This window comes from Dama dama, chromosome 20 (genome assembly GCF_033118175.1).
Source record: "Dama dama isolate Ldn47 chromosome 20, ASM3311817v1, whole genome shotgun sequence".
Lineage (NCBI taxonomy): Eukaryota > Metazoa > Chordata > Mammalia > Artiodactyla > Cervidae > Dama > Dama dama.
Genome location: NC_083700.1, coordinates 95,856,438 through 95,876,610, shown reverse-complemented (window position 1 = coordinate 95,876,610; position 20,173 = coordinate 95,856,438). Strand labels below are relative to the sequence as shown.

General features: G+C 53.6%; 1 protein-coding gene across 5 annotated transcripts; it reads right to left on the bottom strand.

The window, feature by feature from the left end:
- Positions 1-6,834: 6,834 nt before the first annotated feature.
- TAL1 (TAL bHLH transcription factor 1, erythroid differentiation factor) lies at positions 6,835-19,790 on the bottom strand. 5 transcript variants are annotated; one of them, XM_061121977.1, is made up of 5 exons: positions 18,683-19,488; positions 16,807-16,967; positions 12,890-13,327; positions 11,489-11,583; positions 6,835-7,299 (listed from the first exon to the last, which is right to left on the bottom strand). In XM_061121977.1, the coding sequence occupies exons 3-5, from the start codon at positions 13,324-13,326 to the stop codon at positions 6,845-6,847; spliced, it is 987 nt and encodes a 328-aa protein (XP_060977960.1). In that variant the 5' UTR covers position 13,327; positions 16,807-16,967; positions 18,683-19,488; the 3' UTR covers positions 6,835-6,844. The 5 variants fall into 5 exon arrangements, with proteins under 5 accessions (XP_060977960.1, XP_060977961.1, XP_060977959.1 ...); XM_061121978.1 differs by lacking the exon at positions 18,683-19,488 and adding an exon at positions 17,248-17,618; XM_061121976.1 differs by lacking the exons at positions 16,807-16,967; positions 18,683-19,488 and adding an exon at positions 13,578-15,524.
- Positions 19,791-20,173: the final 383 nt, after the last annotated feature.

The following is a 20,173-nucleotide window of genomic DNA, read 5'->3' as shown; positions in this document are numbered from 1 at the left end:
CTTCCCCTCTGCCCTCTTCCCCTGTCCTGCCACTCCAAACACAACCCTGTCCCAACCGCATTTTCAGCTATAGTAATGGTTCTTTCTACAAAGCATAAGCACTTTACATATATTGCTTTGAAATCCCATGACAGTCCTATAAGATGGGTGTGATTATCTTTATTGAACAGATGAGAAAACTGAGACTCAGAGAGGTTAAGTGATTTATTTACCCAGAGTCACACAACAGGTGCAAAAAGTGGCAGTCCTGGAACTTAACCTAGATAAGTCTGACCCCAAAGGCAAGGTTCTGTCTGTGGCCCAGCGGCCTTTCCTGCTCAACCCCACCCATGTCCTGGCCTCTCCCTCCCTGAGCTGATAGCACATCAACTGTCCTCACTGCCCACGAGCCTGTCCTCAAGCCAAGCCTGTTGCTATGGGCAAGCTCTCCAGTGCCTGCATGATTGCTCATGGTCCTGGGTAGATTACTGGACAAGCCACGCTGCTAACTGCCCTCAGCATAGCGCAGGCCCATCTGCTCTAAGAGCACCAACTACCTAGTGGCTGTTTCGTCTTCCTCTCCTGAGGGGCCGTGAGCACTGGATCCAGATCAGACTTGAATTCAAATCCCGTGTGACCTTGGTGAAGTCCGTGTCCTCTCTAGGCCTCATTCCCTCCTCTGGATGACAGAGAGGGTGCCTGGTGATCTTGACTGACTCCTCTCCTTACTCTGAGTCATGACAGCTGAGCCTCTACTGCTGGACACCACACCCAGCACCACGGCCTGTCCCCAGCAGGCTGGTCACATGGGCCATAAAGCCAGAGGTAGAGAGCTGGCTCCTGGGGAGCAATTAGTTGTTTTGCAAGCTTGGAAGAGGGGAATGGGCAGCAAGATGGAGGGTGGGTAAGGCTGCTCTGAGTTAACCAGATTATCAGCTTCCTCATCTTCGTTACCCCAATCATAACCCAACCCAGGTCCAGCCATGGGGTCCCAGCCTGAGAAAGCTCATACCCCACCTCACTATTCACCAACCAAAGCAGCCCAAGGCCCTCTGCCAGCCCAAGGGGCAGAGTCGTCTGTCTACCTCTGACCAGCCCAGGACTGTGGTTTTAGGCAGAGGGCTTTTTTTTTTTTGCAGGAATAACCCAGCCTCCCACTCATGCACCCCTCGACCCTTTTATTCCACACTGGCCTTAACACCAAGCTGGGACATTCCATGTAGGAGAACTTCTTCATTCAATAAATATTGAAAGGGCCCCAGGCCACGTCTGACGCAGGGCGCTGGAGGCGAACAGACAAATCAGACATGACCTCAACCTCAAGGAGCTCGTGTTTTAGTGAGAAAGCGGACAGCAGAGTGGAGGAAGGCCTGTGGGATCACAAAGGAGGCAGCTGACCCCAGAGAGTCAGGACCATCTTCTGATGCTGAGGACAAATTAACCAGATGAAAGGAGGGTGGGAACTGAGGATGGATAGAAACCAAAAGTGCAGAAACTGGGCTTTTTTAAAAAAAAATTGCAGACAGAACAGAAAGGCTACTGCAATAAGGGCAAAGAGAATGGAGGGTGGGGTGGTGAGAAACAACCCTGGAGAGACCATTCGGGTGAGGTTCCGCGACCGTCCTTCCCCTTCGCGGGCTCAGCCCTGTCCTGCCTGCCACTGTTCAGTGAGACATGTGGCCCTGGGAAGATCCCTTTCCTCTCTGGCCTCAGTCTCCCCATCTGGAGATGGGGCACCAGGCCAGCTGATCCCCAAGGGCCCAGCCAGCCTGGGCAGCCCCTAGCCTCGTCATCTCTGCCTGGTGGCCGCAGAGCTGATGGGCTTTTCCTGAGCTCTCTGGATGTGGACTGCCTTGCCCTCTCCTGGGAAAGGTCTGTCCGGAAGTGGGTGCTCCTCCCTTCCGCTTCTGTATCCATGACAGTCACACTGCAGCCTCCGCCCCACCCCTGCGGCTGTTCTCACCAAGTCCACTTGCCAAATCCAGTCAACACTCTCAGACCTTTTCTTGCTTGCCCTCTTGTCTGCCTTGGGCTTGGCTAACCACTTCCTCTATCCCCCAACACCCTTTGGCCTCAGCCTCCTGAAACACCATACTCACCCTCCCCTGGTGGTTCTCCTCCTACTCTGAGCACGCTGCCCTGTCTGTCTGCCTCTCATGTCTCCTTCACCATGCTGTTCCTCAGGTGGTGAGTGGCCGCACCCACCCTCACCAGTCACCCCATCCCATGACAGTCTCACCGTCTCTCTGCCCAGAGACTCCCTTCCTTTGGCATGAGAAGAGGCACACTTGGCGTCTTTCAAAAGCCGAGGAGCTTCCCTGCAGGCCAGAGCAATATGCCCAAGCCCTGCATGCCTTTGCCCCCCTAGCAACAGATGGAAGCACCCCAGGACAGGGGGCGGCCAAGATCAGAGCCTGGCGTGATGAGCAACGCTCACCTCCAAAGAGCCAAACTGTGGGTCCTTTGAGTTCCCCTCTTGGCACATCTTTTTCCCTTAATACTAACCACCTTCTAACTTTCTATACAATAGAAATATAGCTGTTAGGGTAAACATTGACTGAAACCATCCACCCTGGTCGAGCACCACTGTAACCATTCTTGTGAGTTTTACGACAGGAGGTCCTGGTAAGGAACACGGACCTAACAAGCCACCACCAACCAGAAGAATTCGGGAGAGGTTAAAAAGAGATGCCACGGGTCCTGCCACCTCCCAGAATCCTTCTCGCTGGCACCCATCTTGGCCGAAACGTGTGTGCTACCAGGAAGGACCCTGAGTCAGACTGATTGGCCAGAGACAACCTGGAAATCGACCCCATCACCGTAAAACCCAAGCCATGTGGCAGAGCAGCCCTTCTGATCCTCCCTGATCCTCCTGCTCTCTGCCCGGGTGCCCCACCACAATAAAGTCTCTGGCTTTGTCAGCACATGTGTCTCCTCCGACAATCCATTTCCAAGTGTTAGACAAGTACCCCCTTTCCTGCCCTGGAAAGGGTACCCTTTCCTGCAACATATTTGTTATGTTGTGTGTGTCTGTTGGGTTACCATCTCCCTGCTGGAATTTAAGCAACAGGGATCTCCATTTTCTTCACTGCTAGATCCCCAACACCTAGAACAATACCTGGCCTATGACAGGGTCTCAATATTTGTTAAATGAACAAAGGGAAAAAGGGTAAGTTGGAAATGCCTACCTGGCTGAGGTTCCTGAAGATCCAGCAGTCTGCACGCAGAGGCTTCCCCAGAACCCAGAGTCCCTGCCTCTGTATGGCAGTCTTATCCTGAGCCTTCACTCACTGCTCCCTCAGCCTCAGCCTCTGTCCCTGAGCCCCCCATAAGACTCGCACCCTCAATCCTCAAGAGCAGGTATACAAGCAGCAGCCTCCTTTGAGTCACTGGAGAACCTGGGACCCTTCTCAGGTGGGATCTTAATCTGTCCTGAACCTATGATAAAACCACTGCCCCAGCCACGCAGCTGAACCCAACACACCGAGGGGACTCTCCACCCCAAGGCCTGGTGCCCAAAGCATGGGTACACAGTGCTGAGAAGAGCACCCCCCCTCCACGGGGCGTGGCAGAGGGAAAAGATCAGAAACCCTAAGTGGGGAGCCCCAGGATAGAAGGTGGGATCGCACCCTGGGAGGACAGCTGAGTCCTGGAACCTTCATTTCAAGTGAGACAGCTTCGTGCCATGGCTTTCCTTTAACATCCCAAATCTCATCCTGGGGATGCAACAGGCAAGCATGGAGTCCAGATCCCTCTGTAAAACTTTTATTTAGAAATCTTCCCAATATATCCTTATATATATACACACATCATCACCACATGGGTTTTGTCGCTAAGAGTCACACGCCCACAGTGTTGGCCTCTGGGCTGTACAAAGGTCAAGGTACCTGGAGCGGTTACTCCTCTTCTGCAGAAAAATGCAGAGACCAACGCCACGCATCACGTACAGTACAACATTGACGGAAAGTGCTGGGCCCGCCCACAGGAACGATGCGCTATGTACACTGGCCGGGGCAAACCTTCGGCGGGGGGCCACGTACCATTGAAATCACAAGTACGATGAGACCACCCGCAAAGGCCTAGACGGTCGTGGGCTGACTACAGATGCTGTGCCCTTTGCTCTGCTTTCAGAAAAGGATAAAGGTTGTACCATCTTGTCGTTTGCCACTACAAATAAAAGAATCTGAATTTTTCTTAAAAGACATGATTCCCTCCAGTCATTTAAAATCATCTTTGTCCTCCTCATGTTTTTTACAATTTTTCCCTCTTTGACAGGTATTATTCTTGGATGGAGAATATTCATGGGTGAAGAGGAGGCAGAGGAAGAAGGGTATGGTGGGGGGAAGTGCTGGAAATGAAAGCAAAAATGATGGATCTTCTCTGGTTCTTAACAAAGTCACAAAGCTTTGCCTACCCCTCCCTAGGCCTGTCTTGTACTACATTTTGCACATTCTGCCCACAGTCCCATATTTCCCTTCTAGACTCCCTTCTATGCCTTGCTTTGGGATGAGACTGAAATGAGGTCAATCTGGAAAGATGAGGATAATCTAGAAAATCCTTAAGTGGGCTAAAATGGTTTAGAAGCTAAATCACCCAAATGCTGCACAGAGGGGCAGACTGGCCCACTGTCTAGGTCCTGAACTCCGGGTGAGAAATCCCACAGCAGGAATGATATTGAGAGCAACAGAGTTCCTTATGGTCTCAAAATGCTTCTATTTCCATGATTCCATTCAGTCCATACCACAGCCCTAGGAGACAGGCCAAGCCAGGGTATTTATGAGAAAGACATGCAGAGAGAGAACTTTACCAGATCACACTGCAAGTCTGAGAGAAGAGAGCCAGAAGCTCAAGCTCCTGTTAGAATGTATAATCCATCTCCTAAAACCCATCCATGATGCTCACGGTGGCCACTTTTCACTCCCAGGTCAAATTAATCCACTGGAAGCAGACACAGCCTCAAGACCTAGAACAGGTGTTCCGTCTTCGGACAGATGGGATTCCTCCAGGAGCTTCCAAGTATCAGAAAAGAACCCATCCAAATGTTTGTCAAAATATCATGGGTGGGGGGGGTGCTGAAATGGGACAGAGAGTTCTACAAGGGTTAAACCATGCGGCTTCCATTCCCACGAACTGGACCTCACAACTTAAAAGGAAGAGGGGGGAGTGCAGGGATCATCCCCGTGTGCACGTGACTGTTCCCGAGGCCCTGCCACAGGGAGGGCAGACCACCAAGCTGGAGCCCACAAGGCGTGCAGACCTTTCCCGACAGCTGCGGTGATGGTTCTCCAACATCGCTATGGACAGGGCAAAGCCAGAGCACCAGAGCCGGCCAGGGTGACTTCAGGGCACAATCACAGGTATGCAGCTTGCTCCATGGGCCTGGGATGTGGGTCACAGGCAAGCCTCGCCTGAAGAAAATCACATCCCACCATCTGGATTGACACAGGAGATCAATGAGGGGGCAGAGGTCCACTCTACAGAAGGATTCTCCACGTTACCAAGGGACTTGCAGTAGAATTTCTTTAAAAGATGAAGGATAAGGATTTGATTTACAAAAATGTCATGTACAACTTTTGGCGGGGAGCACTCCTCATGCGTTACGCCAGCCTCCCATACACGCTCGTGATACCTGAAATTTGCAGACTCAGGGATGTTGAAGGTTCTGCTAAGTGAAAGTGAATGTGCGTGGGTCTCAACTGGTCTCTCACTGGGCTCCCCAGAGCCTAGAGGTGGGGCTGGATCCTGGGTCATATCAAGACCCTGAGGTCCCAAAATAACTGAAGTCAAGCAAAATCCCAAATACCAGGAATTCATAGGACAGAATTTGTCATCAATTCGGTTTCAGAACACAGACCAGACCATTAGCCAACAGATATCCTGCAACAGGGAGGCCCCTCTGCACAGCCAGAACACCAGAAGGGGCTGCATATCTCCTCTCAGGACCAGCACAAACCCCCTCAGCACACTGGCATCTGTGCCCCCCACAAACAGCAACGTGTCACTGGAAATACAGGAAGGTAGCTCTGAGACACAATCACGATTTGAAGCCCACGTGCCCCAAACAGCTTTTGCTCAATTTCACTATCATTTCTCCTTTGTCTGCCTTCAAACGAAACCCACAGGGCACACTCACAGCCGCAGCCTTGGTCCCCACAGCCACAAGCAGGAGGAAGGCAAATCTCAGTGGGAAGAAAGCAGAGCTTCGATCCCCAGGGCAAGAAGTAAGGGCTACTGGGTTTTCTGACCCGCTGGCCCAGCTAAGTGAGAGCAGGCTGTCCACTGGCCATCTTCTTCAGCCAGGCCCTGAAGAAGGCACCTCAGGACTTGTAACTCTCTGCATCAGCTGGCAACCTGGATGGACCAACATGGGCCTGGGTGAAGATGAGGCTCAAGAAATGGGCAGCTATTGGGTACCTATATATTCGGACAGTGTGGCCACAAAAGCCACCCCAGCCAGCTTGGGAGGGGCTAAAGGCAAGGCAGAGGCTGCCAGACGCCTCTGGAGAGAGCTGACAAGCCCAGGTCTCAGCAAAGACAGGGCTCCCGTGCTCCAGGCCAAAAGCAATGCCCCTTGAGCCTCTTACTTGAAAAGTCTTAGGGATTTGGAAAAAGGGGAAGACTGTGCCGTCTTCATAAAAAGTACCTACCACTTTGCTCCATTTTACTGGTCTCCTACTGAGGCAGGAAACAGGAAAACCAGCCCCGGAGGCAGCTGGGACTCCCCAAAGTTCAGACATCAAGGAAAGCTCATCGAGTCTATGTCCTACTTCAGAGTTGCCCAAAACTCACCCCACTTGCCCTAAAGTCCATGGTCCCAGCAGCCTGAGGGCACCCGCCTGGCTGGTCCGGCGTAGCCCCAGACCCATCACCGGGGGCCGGCTCCATCCGCAGCGGGCAGCATGGCAGGATGGAGACTGCGGGCTGTGTGTTTGGGCGCTGGCTCTTCTGTGTAGCTGTCCGGGCTGGCTGCCCCATCCAGGGAGCTGCCACAGCTGGAGTTCGGGGAGAGCACGTCCTGCAGGAGATCCTCGGGAGGCGCGTTGCCCCCTCCCCCCGCACCCCCTCCGCCAGCCCCCACTACAGGGTCTTTGCCAGGCTTGGCCCGCTGGGTGCCTTCCTCCTCCTGGTCATTGAGCAGCTTGGCCAGGAAGTTGATGTACTTCATGGCCAGGCGGAGGATCTCATTCTTGCTGAGCTTCTTGTCTGGGGGATGCGTGGGGATCAGCTTGCGGAGCTCAGCGAAGGCCCCATTCACATTCTGCTGCCGCCATCGCTCCCGGCTGTTGGTGAAGATGCGCCGCACGACTTTAGTGTGGGGACCTGGGGGCAGGAGGAGAGGTTAGGAGAGTGGGTTGGAGATCCCCCAGGGCATAATCTCCTGTGGGGAAGAAGAGAAACCATCCATCGGAAAGCTTGAGAAAACTTGGGAAACCTAGAATGCCTTCATTCCTTTTGCTCAGAAAACTCTTACTCATCCTTCAAAACCCTCAGCTGTCTTCTCTCCGGGAATTTTCCCTAACCCCTCAGACAAATCTAACCAACCACCATGGCCCTATAATCCCGAATCTCCACCACCTTTGATCATGACTGTATGTTTCCAAGCTTGTTTTCCTCTGTGAGCTGTGAGACATTTCAGGACAGGAACCTTTCATCACTAATTCATTCATTCAGTCATTCACTTGTTCTGAAAGGCCATATAGCACTAGTCAGATAGACTCTAGAGCCAGACTTTCTGGGTTCAATTTCTATCTATTACTCCCTAGACCGTAACTCTGGGCAAATTACCTAAACTGTGCCTTAACTTCATCACCTCCAAAATGGACAGAGTACTAGTGAACCAAGTTATAAGATTGTCATGTGGATCTAACAACTAACACAGGCAAAGTACTTAAGACAATACTTGCCTCTGATTAAACCTTCACTAAATGTTAGTTTTATCCATTCATCAGTTATTTACGGACAACCAGGCACTGTGCGTCAAAACTCAACATTCAGAAAACTAAGATCATGGCATATGGCCCCATCACTTCATGGCAAATAGATGGGGAAACAATGGAAACAGTGACAGACTTTATTTTGGGGGGCTTCAAAATCACTGCAGATGCTGACTGCAGCCATGAAATTAAAAAGCAGAGACATTACTTTGCCAACAAAGGTCCACCTAGTCAAAGCTACGGTTTTTCCAGTAGTCATGTATGGATGTGAGAGTTGGACCATGAAGAAAGCTGAGTGCCAAAGAATTGATGTTTTTGAACTGTGGTGTTGGTGAAGACTCTTGAGAGCCCCTTGGACAGCAAGGAGATCAAACCAGTCAATCCTAAAGGAAATCAGTCCTGAATATACTGGAAGAGCTGATGCTGAAGCTGAAGTTTCAATACTTTAGCCACCTGATTTGAAGAACTGACTCACTGGAAAAGACCCTGATGCTGGGAAAGATTAAAGGCAGGAGGAGAAGGGGATGACAGAGGATGAGATGGTTGGATGGCATCATCGACTCAACCGACATGAGTTTGAGTAAACTCTAGGAGTTGGTGATGGACAGGGAAGCCTGGTGTGCTGCAGTCCATAGGGTCACAAAGAGTCGGACACGACTGAGCGACTGAACTGACCTGAGGCACTGTGCAAGGCATTAAGAAATAAAGGTGAAGAGGACAGAGTCCCTGCCCTCCTGGAGCTCACGTGTTAATGAGGATGACAGATAATAAACAAGCAGCAAACAAACAACAGACAGGAAGCTGAATGTAAATGAAAAGATGGAAAGAAGCTGCATGTTTTAGCTGAGGTGGCTGGGGATAGCCTTTTGGAAGAAGTGATGTCTGTAAGTGAAGTGAAAGTTGTTCAGTCGTGTCTGACTCTTTGTGGTCCGATGGACTATAGCCCACCAGGCTCCTCTGTCCATGGAATTCTTCAGGCAAGAATTCTGGAGTGGGTTGTCATTTCCTTCTCCAGGGGATCTTCCCGACCCAGGGAGGGAACTGGGTCTCCTGCATTGCAGGCAGATTCTTTGGTATCTAAGCCACCCTGTAAGGGAAGAACTTAAAGTCAAAGAAGAGCCAGCCAGACACAGGAAGACAAGTTGGAAGGGCATGTGCAAAGTCCCTGAGCTGGAAAACAGTGGAAGCCAGCCCGGCTAGATTAGTGTGGGTGAGATCAGAGTAGGCTAGGTCCAGATTCCACAGGGCCCTGCAGTAAGATACAGGGATTTTATTCTAAGGGTGCAGAAAAACACAGAATAAGAGCTTAGTAAACATTTGCAGACTAACTGATCATGCTGACAGGTGGAGAATGGAGGAGAAAGCAGTGGGGAAATGACTTCACTGTGGGCTCTCCCCGCTCCCAGGATAGGAGTGGAGAGACAGCCCTGCCCAGGCTTGATCTGAGGCTCTGGGCAGCGTCTGAAGGCTGCCTCCGTCTCCCACATCTACAGCGCCTGAATACACACTAGACCAGAATTCACTAGCCTTCGTGTACTGAGACTTGCAGAGCAGGTGCAGACACCAGCGTGCATGTATCGAGCACCTATGGTATACAAAGTACTGCACTAAATGTCCTAGCCTGACCAGCAATTCCCAAATCCAAGAACGGCAGAGGAGGGCCCCACTAGCTCCCAGGTCCTGGAGCTGAGACAGCTACTTCCCTCCCAAACACTGAGTCACAGAGCTAGCTCCTGGCAGTCCTCAGGATGCCCTGTGCCCTCAAGGAACTGCCAGTCCTGGGATAGTTGTCTGCCCTCCTCTGATGACCCTGGAACCAGATCTCAGACATGAAAAGTTGGGTAGGAGAGAAGATATCACCTAAGATCCATTACTCATTTCACAGCTAGGCAGACTGCGGCCAGAACGGAGGCAGACCATGCCCCTGCAAACGGACTCATCAGTGCCAACACTTTCTGCTTGATCACCTCTCTCCTACAATCACACACACACACATGCACACACACCATGTGCCCAATCACTCATCTCTGCCCGTAGTGCCTTAGAAGCTTGTCTTTCCAAACCCCAGCATGCCCCCATCCAGCTGAAAGTGTTAGTCACTCTTTTGTGACCCCACGGACTATAGACTGCCAGGCTCCTCTGTCCAAGGGATTCTCCAGGCAAGAATACTGGAGTGAGTTGCTATTTCCTTCTCCAGGGGAACTTCCTGACCCAGGGATCAAACATACCTCTCTTATGTCTCCTGCAACGGCAGGCACATTCTTTACCACAAGCACCACCCAAGCTGACTCTTCACCAAAGGTCAGATCCAGGCTGGGAAAAACACAACACTCCTGCTGGGCAATCCTACCCTGGCCTCCAGGCCAGACAGAGGGGAGTCCCTCAGCTATGCCATCAGGCCTGGTCCCTGCCCCGTGGCTGAAAAGGTGGGGAGAGGAGCGTTATGGCTGCTGTCACAGCTAGAGCTACACAGACTCCAGAGGCAGCACCCATCCCAAGCCAGGTCCTAAAAGCACTTTACCCCACTGGTTCCTCAACAACCTGTGAGGAAGCTTTTATTCTCCCTACTTTACAAATGAGAAAACCAAGACCCAGAAAAGTTCAGCAACAGGAAACCACATCAAGTTCTGACTTTAGACCTATGTTATTAACAGCTCCACTTTTATGGACTCCTTTTGGTTAAGTCTCTGATTTCAAAATCCTGCGGACATATCTTGCACCCTCACCCTTCACCTCCATCCTCTCAGGTCTTTCTCAGAGAACCACCCACCTCTCCACAGCTTCCTCTCGCCTGAGCCTATCCCTTGCTCCATGTCCTCTGCCTCATTCTCTCTGGGCACAGAGTAGGTGCTTGGTAAACCCTGGGCATCCAGAGTGCACTGGGAACTCCAGAAAGTCCCTGGGCTTTGAAGAGCCTGCTCTCCTGCCCCCTGGCGCTGGGCCCTCTCTACTACATCTGGTCAACCCTGGGAAGGGGGAGGGGGTCCTTCAAATGTCCCCCTCCTCCTCAGGTAGTTCACGTTAAAAGTGCTGAAGCCCCTGGGATGGGGAAGGGAGGGAGTAGGGTAGAATCTACAGTGTCAGGAAAGGAAAGGGACAAGAGGGCCCCACTTTGCATGGACCTGGGACAAGACCTTTAAAGGTACAATTCCAGGCAAGGAGGAGACTCCAGACTCCAAAGAGGACTTGGGAGATGGTGCAGATAATCCCCAGAGGTTGGTGCTTAGAGTCAGGGGCACCATGTGTTTCTGCCCTCCCCAGGAATCCTTGCCAAGTGTAGGAATGGAGCTAGAATGGAGACAGCAACTAACACTGGAGGTTTGGGCTAAGCACCACAATGTGTCCCTCACTCCCATGTCCTCTCTTGCCAGGACTGAGTGTGGCAACCCCCAGCGCCACCCATGACCTCCCCTAGTCCCAGGTCAACAGGGCAAGGACTTTGACAGTTAGGGGCTCCAAGATAGCTCACCCATCTCTGTGAGACACCTAGGATGTAGTCCCTGGTGGTCCCGCCTTCAGGGGCTTGAACAGCTTGAGGGAATGAGTACACAAGTTGGGAGTGGGAGTAAACTCACCATCAGTAATCTCCATCTCGTAAGGGGAGGGTCTCCTCTTCACTCGGTTGTTGGTGGCGAACATAGGGAAGGCATCTGGCTCCCCAAAGAAGCCACTGTAAGAGGGAGAAGGCAGACCACAAGATCACAGACCCTCCCCACCTGTTCTTGAACCCGCCAACCCCTGGAAAAACAAGGGCAGCCCTGGTCCCTTCGCACCAACATTGGGGCTAGAAGGAACATAAAACACACACACACACACACACACACACACACACACACCCCTCACCTAGCCTTTCTCTGTGGTTAGACAAGCAACGGGAGGGGGGCCACATACCTGCATACCCTGAACACACACACACACACACACACAGTCAATGGTGAACACAGGGAGCAAACACGAAAATGAACACACATCCTGCACAGACATACTCCCCTCCCCCATACAAGTGCACAATCCATAGACACCTCTGCTCCCAAACAGGTGCTCACACAAGCAGACGGCCTTCACAGCTGGGAGTGTGCAATTCCTGCATCTCATAACAGCACCCTGTTCCCTACCCTCAGCTTCACCCCACCTTCACCCCAGCCCTATGGGGCCCATGGACAGACAACAGACAGGAAACCCTGACTCAGTACTGCTGACATGCTCCCTCATCACCCACTGCAGTGGATTCTCCCTAGCTTCTTTCTCCAGCATCCGGCAGACTCCCCACTGCCCCACACTGTTTCTCCCTGCCTCATCTTCCTGTCTCCACCCCAACCCTGCCTCCTGCTCTCCACTACCTCAGTGGTCCCACCAGGGAAATGGACACCTTCACACAAAAGGGAGCACAGGTCCAGGCCAGAGATCGCAGCTAGGAGAGGAGGAGCTCAGGAAAGGAGGGAGGGCTCCATTCCCCAGGTGGGAGATTCGAGGAGGGAGCCCTCTCCAATCACTCTCAGATGCACTTGTCTCACCTGTCCACCGAGGGTTGCAGAATCCAGAAGAATTTCACACCGGGAGCGCACTGAGACACACTCTTGCCTGGTACTCACACTCACAAGACTCCTCCAGGCCACCCCGCCACCACCACCACGCAGCACCCCGCACTTCTGCTCACACCCAGCCGCATGCCTGCACTCCCCCTCAGCTTCTGCGCTCCCTGCACGCCGCAGACATAAGCCATCCGCACACTGCCCCCTGCGTGCACACCCACGCGCACACACACACACAAACACATTTGCAGAGGGCTCCTTCCTCACTTGCACGGGGTCTCCAGCCTAGGCTTTTCCGTCTCCGGGTGTAAAGCCCCTCTCCCCCTCTCTCCGCGAGCTCAGTCACTTAGCCGGGCCGGGAGAGGATGGCCGGCTCCCCACGTGCGGAAGGGGAGTCCCAGGGCCCGCGCCGCCTGCCCACCCGCCCCTCCCGCCGGCCCTGACCTGCCGAGCGAGGCCAACGGCTGGCTGAGGCTGTAGAGCAGCGCGCGGCCGGGGGCGGCGGGGGCCGCCAGCGCGGGCGGGCTCAGCTGCACCATGCGGCCGTCGCCGGGCAGTTCCGCGGGGGCCGAGGCGGGCGCGGGCCCGGGCGGTCTGCACAGCTCGGTGGTGGGCACCCGATGGCGTGCTTCGGCCGCCGCAGCCTCGCGGCCCTTTAAGTCCCGCGCGGCGCCGCCCCCACCGGCGGGGCCGCCCCCCGGGCCGCCGCCGCGCGTGCCCAGCTCGATGACCGGGGGCTCCGCCGGGGCTGTGCGGCTCGTCTCCTTGGCGACGCCGTTCAGCAGGACCAGGTGCGGGGGGGCCATGCGGGCCTCGGCCGCGTCCCGTCCCTCTAGCGGGGGGTCACTGTGTGCCGCCTCGCTCGGCGGCTGCTCCGTCATCCTGCGAGTAGACAGACAGACAGACAAGCGGACGCCCGCTCAGACCACGGCCACCGACCCACCCACGCTGGGGGGCGGGATGGGGCGGGCGGTAGGGGGAGCTGAGGGAGGGGGTGAAGAGCGGAGGGAAACCCACGCACGGAGACGTGAGAAGACGCGGACTAACAGCGCCACGTGGACACACACGAGCCCGGGGTGCTGGGGCCGGAGAGAAAGGGGGGTCTCTGGTTTGGGAGAAGAGAGGAGGATACCTGGGAGACAGAGACGAGGGCCGAAGGGACAGAGACTTTGGAAGAAAAGGAATACAAATACAGCCAGCACGAGAAAAACAGTTGGGGGGGGGGGGGGGTGGGAGGGAAGGAGGAAGGAAATGCAGAAAGAGGCGAGAAAGAAATATCACCCGTGCCCCTTCTCGGGCCGCACGGGAAGAGGAGGGAACAAATCCCCGACCGACGGTGCTCTTCCCGCCCCCCTTTTGGTTTTGGCGGGGAACCTGTCGGGCGGAGGTGGGGTGCTTTTTGAAATTCCTCTCTCCTTTCAACAGTACGTGCCCCCAGCCTACCGCGACATACATACACCTGGAAATCTGGTGGGGGTGGGGGAGCGATCAGAGCTGGCAGAGAATTATCCGGAGGAACTCAGCTCTCCCTTTCAACACACATTCACCCCGCTGCGGGGGTGTCGGTCCATACCCAACAAATCCACCTGTGTTCTGTGGAGCCGCTGGAAAACCCAGTGACCCTTTTCTCCCACCTGGACTAGAGATGGGCCATCAGGGAGGGAAGATGATGATCCCGGCCCTACCTCCCTGCACACTGTACTTCCTTCTGCTCAGCTGGGCTCAGAAGTGAGGTGGGGTCTAGAAGGGAGGCCTGGCTGAGGCGGTGTGGAGCCCGGACATTCGAAGGGTAGTGTTCTTAAGGCCACTGGGCTCTGGGCGCCCATCCACGAATGTGAGGAAGGGGTGTAATGATGGCTGAGGAACTCCTCCAGCACTCACCCATCTCCCTTTCCCACTTCGGTGCTGTCTTCTGGGGAACAGGAGGAATACCTCATATATGCATTTAAAAGCACTGTGCAAATGCTCAAGTAAACATTATTATAGACTGAGAGACTGGGCCCAAGAAAGGGGACTGCCTTGCCCAAGGTCACACAGAGTGGGACTAGAACTCCAGTCTCTGTCTTTGCAATCCTCCCGTGCGTGCATGCATGCATGCTAAGTCGCTTATCCTTGTGTACACATATATCCATATATCCCATATATCCCCCATATACCCCATATATATCCCTCCCATATATCCCCCCATCTCCAACCAAGGACATTGTTCTCCTCCTCAACCATACTCCAGGGTGACTGCAGGCAGGGTGACTCCCCACTTCCACTCTCTTCCATAACATGCCACAACCACCACCACCCCCCCCCAAAAAAAAAACGGGAACAGAAAAACTATGAGATTCTGGGTCCAGAGTGTGAAAATGCTTGTCACTTTTAATAAACAACAAAAACATAATCAACTCGACAGGCTTTGTAAGATGTTCAAAATAAAGTTTCTGCTATCGGAATTATATACTTGGGGTATTTTATAACAGAAAACAAATACGCAAACATCCAACTCAGCCCCAGGCAGAGAATTCATTCCTGGCAGCCATTTTGCCCCTGCACCACTCTGGACTAGTTGGCCTAGGAACCATCATCCCACCCCAGAAGAAAGACAGGAACTTCTGAAACCTCCAGAGCTCACTCAGCTTAGTTGCTACCAGACACACAGCTGATGAAGAATCACCATTCCAATTATCACCATGCCCTAAGTCTGCCAGCCCCATGGGCAGGACCCCGAAACGACAAAATTCCCCTAGGCTTGGTATACCCTGGCTGCAAAGGCAGTAGGTCTGCAACACTTCATTGGAAACGAGTTCATGATTATGGTGGAAACAATAGGTCTATATCCACAGAATGGGACCGCCAAGACATTTCAGTCACTAGAAATGCACCAGAGGTATACCACTGGAGACTTCCGGCTCCCCTCAACAGTGAAGTGCATTAGAAATATACAGTCCTCTGGCAAAACATACAAGCCCCAAGAGGCTGGCTCCCTACCTTACTATCCCCAGGCACTGCTGTGCACCCAGTGACACGTGCTTCAGTCTCAGCTTCTAAATGAGTGACCAACAGTTCACTCTGCAATCGCCAAAATGAGCTCAAGCTCTCCTATGACACATTTATCCTTCTGATTAATTCTGAGGCTCTGAGCAGGATCAGATCTCAGAGGGGTGGGGGTGGTGGGAGCACAGTATTTCAGATGAGTTGACTCTAGCCCTGAATGCGCTCTCCAGATGCCTATAAACATCTGTATCTCTGAGACTCCCCCTGAGAAACCCATAATTGGTCCCCTGTGCTTTGTGGCCAACCTTTCCCCGCCCCTCCTGGGACCTCAGGAAAACCCTGCTCGCTCTCTGCAACCAGGATCACCCAAGGCCAGAGATCTCGACTCTTGAGGAAGCCACCGGAGAATTCACTTTCAATGATCGGTGACTAAACCCGATCACTTGGCTTCGGTTAAGATTATCAAAACGAAAACCTAGTGATTTTTACTTGTTTTTATTGGGGAAAGTGAAGAAGGGAAGTAAGAAGATTGCAGATTTTGAAATGAACAGACCATTACAACTTCTCTTTGTGAGACCAAATGCCAGCTCCAAGCCCCCTACCTCGGCTCATCTCCAGTTGCCAGGCAGGCAGCCGGATCATTTCCATATGTATCTGAACAAGACCGGGGAACCTGAGAGCTCTAGAGGCAGACACCTGGCCTCTGGCAGTTCCCCATCCCCAGCAGGGAAAATTTTTTGTGTAAAAGCAGCCTCCGCCATGCCCTGGGCTAGAGCCACTGCCTTAGACTCGGCCTCCAGTCGGTCCCTCATACTGCATCCACACACATACACCCCCACCCCCAGCATGACCCCCTGGGGGAGCCCCAAGCCTGCACACAAACCACAATCACCCCAGAACAGAACCACTTTCCCGCTGCTGCTGGTATGGAGGGGTGTTCGAAAGCAGCCCCACCCTAGGCCTGAGGCCCCTGCGTGGGCCCACCCAAGTCAGGACTGCATTTGCCAGGATGGCTGCGGCCTTCTTCCTGCCGGAGCCCCCCCCTCCTCCACGCAACCTGACCTATCCGATTACAGCCATCCCAAAGTTATGAGCCTTGTGAAACATCTACAGAACCATGGAGCGTTGGGGGGACTACAGTCCAACTAACTGTTCTTACCCGGGAAAGGGCCCTGCTGGAAGCCACAGTAGCAAAGGCCGCAGTCAGTGGCAGAGTCACATCTCAGGATTCCCAGCTCTGGGTTCGTCCTCCTCTTCCCCTCCCCAATCTGAAACCGGACTGTCCTCTGTCCCCAGCTTTCCCCACCTCAGGACAGATCCCAAGGCCTTCCTGGTGACTCTTTCCATCAGCCCTGTCGTTCCCCCAAAAAACTCACCTGGGGCATATTTAGAGAGACGGGCCCCTCTGAATAGGATCTCCACTCCTCCGGCCAGAGAGGGGTGGGGGTCGAGGTCCAGGTTGTGAACAGGGGGTCTTTGCTCTCCCCCTCTCTCACCAAGAGCCTGGCAGTTAGGCCGCGGTGTGGTCCTGGGCGGTCTGCCGCGCCCAAAGCGAGTTTCCAGGAAAGATGGGGGTGGAGAGAAAGGGAGGGCAAGAGGGAGGGAGAGAGAGAAATGGGGGTCAATGGCTGGGTATTACCTCATGTCCTCCTCAACCAGCCCTGGGGATCGCCAGCAGCTTTCCACCCGCGACCTGCAGGTGTTTGAAGCCTCCCCCGCACCCCCAGAAAAAAGAACCCTACACTTGACCAATCAGAAATAACTATAGAGTCCAACAACAACAGCTCGCCGGCAGACTGCCCTGAACATTATCGTACCCTCCAACCGGGACGTCTGGTTCAGTGTGGCCCGTTTGGTTTCTAAGCACTGACTATCTATAGCACTGACTGTCTATAGCAGTTGGCTCTGGAACCGAAGTCAGGCGGGTCAGAGCTGCGGCCACAACACCGGAGTCGTCCGCAGCCTGGCTTGGGTGGGTAGGGGGACATGTGTACCAAAAGGGGGATCCAGTCTTTAGACCGTGGTCGGTGGGACAGAACCTCTGAGAAGCCCTATTCTCTCTCTGACTCTCACCGCCCCACCTCCAACCTAAACCGAAACCAGAACCCAATTCCAAAGACTACTTTCCCAAAGGGATACAACACAGTCTGAACCGCAGAGATCGGAGAGAATAGGGGGAAGCGGGTAGAGAATCTGATGTATCCAGGTCCCTTTTTTTTTTTTTTTCTTCCTACCATTAAGGGAAACAAACAAACAAGGATTAGGAAGGGGAAAATAAAGAAAGCAATCAAAAAGAAAAAAAAAAAGAAGGAAGGTCCTCGCCTCTCCCTGCAACCATCCCTACACAAGATTTTCGATTCTTTCATACTCATATCGGCAGAATACAAGAGAATTCTAGTAATTCTTTGCAGCAATAAACAAGGAAAGGAGGGAGGGTAAAAATAAATCCAATATTGCTTCCCAAGGTGTAGTGGCAGGGAAATTTAGTTCGCCTTTTCTTTTCTTTTTCCCCCCCCTCCCTCTGGAAGGTTTTGTTTAATTTGTTTTGCTCCATCGTTCAGTTTATGGCCACACATCGAAGTCTTGGATTAATAGATACGGCCACCTCTTTTTTTGCCCTGGCTTTGGTGAAAATACAGTAATAATTGTTTCCCCGCAGTTTCAATCTAATGCAGGAGATTTTCTTTCTCCTCTTCTAATTCAAAAGGGGGGAAGGGTGAGAACAAGGGGAAATCCAGTTGTGCCCCGGTGTCTTAGGTCGAGGTTAATTTTTGCTTTAGGATGGAGTCTCTGTGCTCCTCCCTCTCTGCATTTCTCTCGCAGTCACAAACCCAGCAACTTAAAAAACAGAGCGCTGGTGGGAGGAAACCCCCGCTGCTTTGTTATCACTCCAAAGAAGCTAAAAGGGACTAGTCGCTCCTACATGATTATTTTAATTAAAAATGATGGTGATGACGATGACTGTGATGGTGATGATGACATTAGCAACCACAACCACTGGCAAAACAAAATCCTTTCTTTCGGAGCTAGGGCAGCACTGACCCCGTCCCTCCATGAAGCCCGGCCCTGGTCATCGATGTGACGGGGTACCTGACCCACGCGGGAATGTCGCTCACCCGGGGAAGGAGTGGGAAAATGTTCCTTGGAGATGATCCCAAAGTCCCCACCCGAGGCGCGAGGCCTGGAGAATGCGCCCATTGTCTTTTCCGGGCCTCTCCCGCAGACCCCGGCGGCCGTACCGGTGAAACTGACCAGAAATGGACGAAGCCTGAGTGCCGCGGGAACCGAAGCTGGCGGCTACCGGCTTGAAGGCGCGGGCCTCCGCGAACGCTGCTCAGCTTCCAGCCTGGAAGAGGCTCCCACTCACTAACAAACCCCTCCAACACTGAGGTACAGACTGGCCCCCAGACAGAGCAGCCGATGATCCAGCTGCTCATCCAAGCCAACACTGGCTTCCGAATACATCATAAATTGGAATAAAATGTGAAATCCCTCACCCCGCCCCCATGCCGCCACCTCAACTTGCGCATCCATCTCTCGCTCGTTCGCCCTCCCCTCCACCCCCCAGCGATTTACAAATGCACTTCCAAAGGACACTAGCACACAGCCACGCAACCCGGGATGGACAAGGCCACTCGCGGTCCAGCCCCATAGAAGGGAAGCAAAGTAAGCACAGCCCAACATTGCCCCACAAGCCGACTCGGTCAGGCCCAAACATTGTCCAGCAGGACACAACGAAACCGATCAAAGGCAATCGCTCCTAGGCGCACGACCCAAGGTAGTCAGGATCACGCACGTCCGACACAAGGAGACCATCCAAACACAATCGCGAAGATCAAGCAACCCAACATACATGTCGAGAAGGCAAACGAGCATAATTGCATATACAACGATGAAAACGTAGATGGGCCTCGGAGAATCCAAATCTATACACCGAACAGCACAAGCACCATCACACTTGGACACACAACCTGTCGCCTAGAAGACCACACTCAGAAGTCAACACTGTCCACAGCTCACACACGCACTCTCAACAATTCCACTGCATGCCCACAACCACCAAGAAGAAACGAAAACCAACCACCGCCTCGCGCATTTCTGTATATTGCGTAAGAAAAAAGGGAAGGAAGGAAGAGAGTCTCCGAGACGGGAGGGGCGGCGACGGCGGCGGCGAGCGCAAGGGCGTCCCTGGAAAATGCACCCCCATCGAAAGAAACCGAGGGAAAAGGAGCGAAACCTTGTTTTTGCGAACGGGCAAAAAGGGAAGAAATTAACGGGAAATTCCGTGAGAGGCTGCAGATTGCCTTCCCCTAGAAAAAGGCCAGAATGCTCACGTTTTGCCGCTACTGGGGGACGCGTGTGGCCATTTTGAGGCCTGGTCCTTAGTGCCGAGCCCTCCCCTCCCCTCCCCCCGGCCCCGTCCCCGTTCCCCCGCCCGCCCGCCCGCCCGCGCCGCGCCGCGCCCGGCTCCTCCGCCGCCGCACTCTAATCCCGCTCACGTTCTAGGCCTCGTTAGCATGGGCCGAGGCGCGCGGGGGCCGTGTGCGCCGCGGAGATAAGGCACTGCCGCGGGTCCGCTCGCCCCCGATAAGCGCCTCGGCCATTATGGGCCAAATGATTCATTTTAATTTGGCAATTTCACCGGAGGGGAGTGGGGACTGGTTGCACGGCTTTGGGACCGGCCCCGGAATGCGCCACGGAGAGAGCTGGGCGCTCTGTGTAGGACCCGGCGGGTGCAGCCTC